Source organism: Trichechus manatus, unplaced genomic scaffold, assembly GCF_000243295.1.
Source record: "Trichechus manatus latirostris isolate Lorelei unplaced genomic scaffold, TriManLat1.0 scaffold00262, whole genome shotgun sequence".
In the NCBI taxonomy this organism is placed as follows: domain Eukaryota; kingdom Metazoa; phylum Chordata; class Mammalia; order Sirenia; family Trichechidae; genus Trichechus; species Trichechus manatus.
This window is the reverse complement of record NW_004444198.1, coordinates 302,447-308,446: the sequence shown is the minus strand read 5'-3', so window position 1 is coordinate 308,446 and position 6,000 is coordinate 302,447. Positions and strand designations below refer to the sequence as shown.

Genomic DNA, 6,000 nt, shown 5'->3' with positions numbered 1-6,000 from the left:
AATAAATAAAAATTTTATCTGTATATGTATATATAAAAATAGTGTTTTTGGTAGTAGTGATAAAACTTGTTGGTTGAAGATACAGAATTCATTAAGTATATTTGGGTTAATATTACCTTGAGTTGCTTATATTTTATGAAGTTATTTGGTGCTATTTCCGAAGTTAAATGTGAGTTTTGTCTTACTAGATTTTATCTTATTCTCAATTTACCAAGAATATGATGTGGTGTTTTCGTTTTCTTGTCTTTTCTTTTCTTTAATAGAAACTCTTAGTCCAGGTATTGGTAAATTTTGTATTTTTTTAAATTACAAAAACTATAATTTATGATTTGACTATGGTACTCAGTTATTCTTGGTGAATTTACTTTTATTTTTTCAAAGTCTTTTGTGTTTGTGTTTTAATTAAAGTATATATTGCATCCACCACCTGTCAGTTTTTTGCACTGTGGTGACTTGGATGTTGCTCTTTGGCTGGAAGGTATTCCGCCAGTATTTCAAATACCTGCAGAGTCACGCATGGTGGGCAGGTGTCAGTGGAACATCCAGACTAAGACTAGGAAGAAAAGCCTGGCGATCTACTTCCAAAAATTAGTCAGTGAAAACCCTAGGGATCACAGAATATTGTTAAAGACTTCAACTCGCTTACTTTGGACACATCAGGAGGGACCAGTCTCTGGAGAAGAACATCATATTTGGTAAAGTGGAGGGCCAGCAAAGGCGAAGGGAATCCTTATGAAGTGGATTGGCACGGTGGCTACAACCAAGGACTTAGGCATACCAGTGATTATGAAGATGGTGCAGGACCAGCCAATGTTTCGTTCTCTTATTCATGGGGTCACCATGGATCAGTGCTGACTAGATGGCAACTAACAACAACCACAAGTATTGCATGAATTATAAATATGCACAGATAGAAACTTGTTATTTCCAAAAGTGGGTTTATACTGTTGGGTTTTATAATTCAAAGTTTAATCTAAACTTTCTGCTTTTGACTTTGAGTAAGCATTTAAAAATCATGGAAGACCTTTTCTATTATTTTACCTAATGAAAAAGCCTTTAGTCCCTTTTGAAAATCAGTAGGGCATTTGCATTGGGATAATAACTTTTTCCTCTTTTATTTTGAAGGAAATAGAACTTTTCCCTTGTGCGCTAAGGCTGGATTTCACGCCAAAGTTTAGATAAATTTCTAGATTTCTACTGTTCTTACGTTTACATTTTGTCACTTCTCAGTCTGTGGGTATGTGTTAACAGCGGGGCTTCGAAGCAGTTCTTCCCGGTTCGGTCGTGGCTAAGGAAGCGACACTGGAACAGACCTGAATTTTTAAAATGTGGGTGAACTGGAATGATAACCAGAACAAGAAAAATTACAGGTCGAAGCTCTGCTAGAAACTTAATCTTTCTCTTAGAAAACAAACCAAATCTCTTGCCCATTGGATTTTGAGCAGAGTTGGAAACAGAAGTGCCCTCCTCAAAGATGGCAGCAGACCTCACCACATAGAACATGTGTCACTCTCCTCAGTCCTGCCGTAATCCAGTGTCACACATTAGGCTCCTGAGATGGCTCGCTGCACCTCTTCTGAGTCTCCCATTCAAAGACTTCGACCTATAATTTTTCCTGTCCATTTATCATTCCAGATCACACAAATTGTAAAAATTCAGGTCTCTTCCAGGTTTTTCCATCAACCATGGCAGAACTGGTTTGAAGCCCTGTTTAACAGTTACTAACTCTCTTCTTCCTCCAGATATTGCTGATGTTTCTGTCAAACAATGCCAGCAACGGTATGAGGACATGAAACATCGCTGTCGTGATAATGAATATATTTTTAATGCAGAATTTATAACTGCTGATTGTTCAAAGGTATAGTTTTTTTTTTTTAATTTGCTTTTTACATTTTTACTTTGAGTAAATGATTTGTTTTAAAAATCAACTAATTTTTTTCATGTCCTTTGAGACATAAATCCTAGGACATGCGTTTTTAGTTTCAACAAGAAATTTTATTATGATAAATTTCCTTAAAAGAGTGATTGGGTACTGCAGGACATTTTTGCTTTTAATAACGTGAACTTTTGAAATCATTTGTTGCTTTTCTATTTGGATTTATTTTCTACTATTTTGAAGTGTTTAACTGAGCTTATAGTATGTTTTGTTCACCTTATAATTTATTACGGAAATTTGCCAACATAAACTATGAAGTTTAAAAACTGTAGAGGCACTTGAGTGGTGAAAGTCCCACATTGAACTTTATGTTCTTTGACTCATTAGCTCACTAAACTATTATAAGTACTTACTCATACTCATTTTGTTTATGGTTTTGAAAATAAGGAAAGGTAATGTACTGCTAGAAAGTTGGAAATCTTTAAAACAGGTTTGCATTTTTTAAAAATACCTAAGGCCAGTCTTTTTGTTTTGTTTTGTTTTTTTATCCTAGGTTATTGGTAAAACTATTGTACTTTAGCTTTCAGAGTAAAGCCAATTGGAAGAATCAACTCCTTTAAATGTCATTTGATATGCTTTTTTAACATCATTTCAGAATCCGTAATTTTTTAAGTTACTATAAAATTAACAGTCAAATTATTCTGTTGAACCAGAGTAAGAGAATGATTTCTTTATGGCCCTTATTAAATAGAACTAATGTGAGGGAAAGGATAGGTTGGTGAGAGGGCTTGTTGTTGTGTTATTAGGATCTGTTAAATCAATTTCCAACTCATAGTGACCCAATGTGACAGAGTAGAACTGTTCCACAGGGTTTACAAGAGCAGATTGCCAGGTCTTTTCTCCTACAGAGCTGCTGGGTGGCTTCAAACTGCCAGCTTTTCAGTTAGGTCATATGTCTACTTTTTTCATAAGATCTCTAAATTCTAGAAATCAAGTTACTGATAAGTTTTTATCCATATTGTAGTTACTTTAAAATCTTAACCCATTTTAATTTATTTCAGGAACTTTTGATTGGCAAACTCCATGATCCAGAAATGTGCTTTGATATCTGTAGTTGTCAGTTTGCCTGTCATTACTCGTTTGAGTCCTATGAGCAAGCTGACATAATGCTCAGGAATGCTTGTGAGAGACTTAGCCCTGGAGGCTATTTTATTGGTACCACTCCCAATAGCTTTGAGCTGATGTAAGTACTTTTAAGTATATTATGGTTTACAAAATATTTAGTACTAAGCTTACTTAATAGTAGCAAATGTTTATCAGAATTAGGGTTTATACAACATAGGATGTTAACCTTACTTTAAAATAGTAAATTTTTATCAGAAAATAGTCATTGCTCATCAGAAGTTTTTAAATGTACCATTTGTTTCTTTCAATTAGACCAATTTTATTTGTTGTAGTGTGCCATCGAGTCGATTCCAACTCATAGCAACGCTACAGGAGAGAGTAGAACTACCCCATAGTGTTTCTTAGGCTGTAATCTTTATACTAGCAGATAGCCAGGTGTTTTCTTTCATGGAGCCGCTGGGTGGCTTTGAACCACTAACCTTTCTGTTAGCAGCCCCGTGCTAAACCATTGTGCCACCAGGGCTCCTTCCCAATTAGGCCAATTAGGACCAATTAAATTTACATAACTGAATTAGTGAACAGCTATTGTTTGAAAGACTTATGTGTTTAGAGTTGAATAAGTGCTGATGATGTATTTGAGTAAATATTTGAAATCTAAGTTCAAAAGATAAATTTACAGATGAACTTTTAAAACTTAGCCCTGTGTAAGTTGGAGATTGATGTTATATCAAGGTAGAGTTTATAGAGGTAAACTAACTGCAGATCAGATACTGAGGCACAAGATGGAACCATGTATCAGGATGCCAATATTACTTCCAGCCTAATTTCCAGACTATTAATGCTCTTTAATTATATTGCCTCTTAAAAGTAGCCCAGATTCAGTTGAAGAAGTTAATTAAACACATTTTTTATTTCATAGTGTAGTTTTTTCACATGCATCATCTGATCAAAATAAGTTTATGTAGCGGTCTGAGCTAATAACAATTTTAATCTTTTTCTTTTGGTGGGTGGGATGTAACCCTTACAGAAAACGCCTTGAAGCTTCAGAAACAGAATCATTTGGAAATGAAATATATACTGTGAAATTTCAGAAGAAAGGAAATTATCCTTTATTTGGCTGCAAATATGATTTCAACTTGGAAGGTGTTGTGGATGTCCCTGAATTCTTGGTCTATTTTCCATTGCTAAATGAGTAAGAATGTCAATCTGTTATTATGTCTTTTTGTCTTAGGAGAGAAAGAAAAGGAAAAACAAAAAAACAACTTATTCATTCCTTATTTTAAATGTGGCCCAAAGAAAAGGTATAGCCTTATAAAAAAGACTGTAACCTCAGACCCAGGATTGGTGCCATAGATCTCTTATAGCCTTGCTTGTTTTTTTTTTTTTTGTTTTTTTTTTCCTCATTTTATGGAATTATTGAATCCGATGGGTGAGAAAGGGAGCCTATTGTCTTCAACTTGTGGCAGAAAATACCTGATATTACAAGCAGCAGCAGATTTTTTTTTAGGTTTAACTGCTGGTAACTCAGATAGTATAAAACGAATCTTCATAAATCAAAGATCCTCCTTTTTTGGGACAGGACAGGTATTAAAAGTTGTTTTGCATTTCACTGTAGCTTTGAAATTGCCTGTGTCTCACAGGCACTGTTGGTAATAAAAATCCTGATTCAGGAATGTGTTAACTCATGCACCTCAATCCCTAGGAGTCCTGGCAAACCATAGACATGGGAAAAGTTGGGGGTACCAGGCTTTATCAGGTAAGGCTTCAAGGCCTTGTGATGCACCTTGGTCTTGGGGTTTCCTGGTAGGGAAAGTATAATAATAAACCTAAATGTAGAACACTGCTGATCTTGATGGGCTACTTTACAAGAAAGAAAATTATTTTGAATATTAACTGAGAAAAAGAGCAGCTTTATTTGCTTATTTTTGGTTGGTGATTATTTGAATTATGAGTGAATCAGTTTGTAAAATTATGGGTACAGGATTTTCAGGAGTTTTACAATATAAACATTTTATGCAGTAATACAAGACAATTAAGTAGCACTGTCATTTAGCCTAAGGAAAATACATGCATAATTTATAAACATAAACTATAAAATTAAAATTTTTAAATCACATTTTGTTTTTGTGTTCTTAAAATTAGTAAAGTTTTGGGAAATAGTGTTACTCTTCAACTTTATAAAAGAAGAAATTAGATAAATGTTTTCAGTATATGACTGGTGTTTTTTTTGACTTTCAGTTAATGAAGGTGGAGACTTTAAGGTACCCAAGAAGATAATAAAATGAAAATTTTTTTAGTTTGTTTTTTACACAGAACAAGCACTACCAGCTTCTGCTACTTAAATTGCCTAATGATGATAAGTTTATAAAGTCACAAGTCATCGGTTTTAATATCTAGTTTTTTTCTGTATTATTATTTATTGAAACAGGTATTAGAGGAGACACATAGGGGATTTTGAGATGCCCTTTTGCCATTTCTTTAAGGAACTGAACAAAATTATAATTTTTTTTTAATTTTAAGAAGTTTCTATTATAAGACTGGAAATTCACTCCTTAAAAACTCAGTCATATCTACAGAGTAGTTTAGAATTAAATCAGAACTTTAATCAGATGGGGATTTTAGGATCTAATGAAAAAACTTGTAAGTCATACCTTTTCTTTTAACCAAGAACTAGCTCTCTCAAGACAGGGAAAAATGCATTCTCTCAGTAAGAAAGTTGTGGACTGAGACAACTGAAAATCCTCTAATTACCGAGAGAAAATATTTGGTTCAGGTCCTCACTGACCCTTGTCTTTTGTCTCTATTGACTGCTAAAAAGTATGCTAGCTAGCTAGCTATATCATTTTCACATGCACTCTAAATGTATAGGCCTCTCATTGATTACATTCATTTTAAGTGAACTTGGAAATCATGGAGTACCTGGCAAGTACATAACCACGTGGCAAGTCTTCCACTCTGTCTTTTTTCAGCGTTTTTACAATGAACCCTCAGTATTCTTT

The 6,000-nt window shown here is 34.1% G+C and overlaps 1 protein-coding gene across 6 annotated transcripts in view; it reads left to right on the top strand.

The window, feature by feature from the left end:
* The window catches only part of RNMT (RNA guanine-7 methyltransferase), a 43,868-nt gene that overhangs the window by 14,788 nt on the left and 23,080 nt on the right, over positions 1-6,000 (top strand). For all 6 annotated transcript variants that reach the window (XM_023724822.1, XM_023724823.1, XM_023724821.1 and 3 more), the window contains exons 5-7: positions 1,743-1,858; positions 2,938-3,119; positions 4,029-4,193. In XM_023724822.1, the coding sequence (XP_023580590.1) occupies positions 1,743-1,858; positions 2,938-3,119; positions 4,029-4,193 (463 nt within the window). The remainder of the gene's footprint in view (positions 1-1,742; positions 1,859-2,937; positions 3,120-4,028; positions 4,194-6,000) is intronic.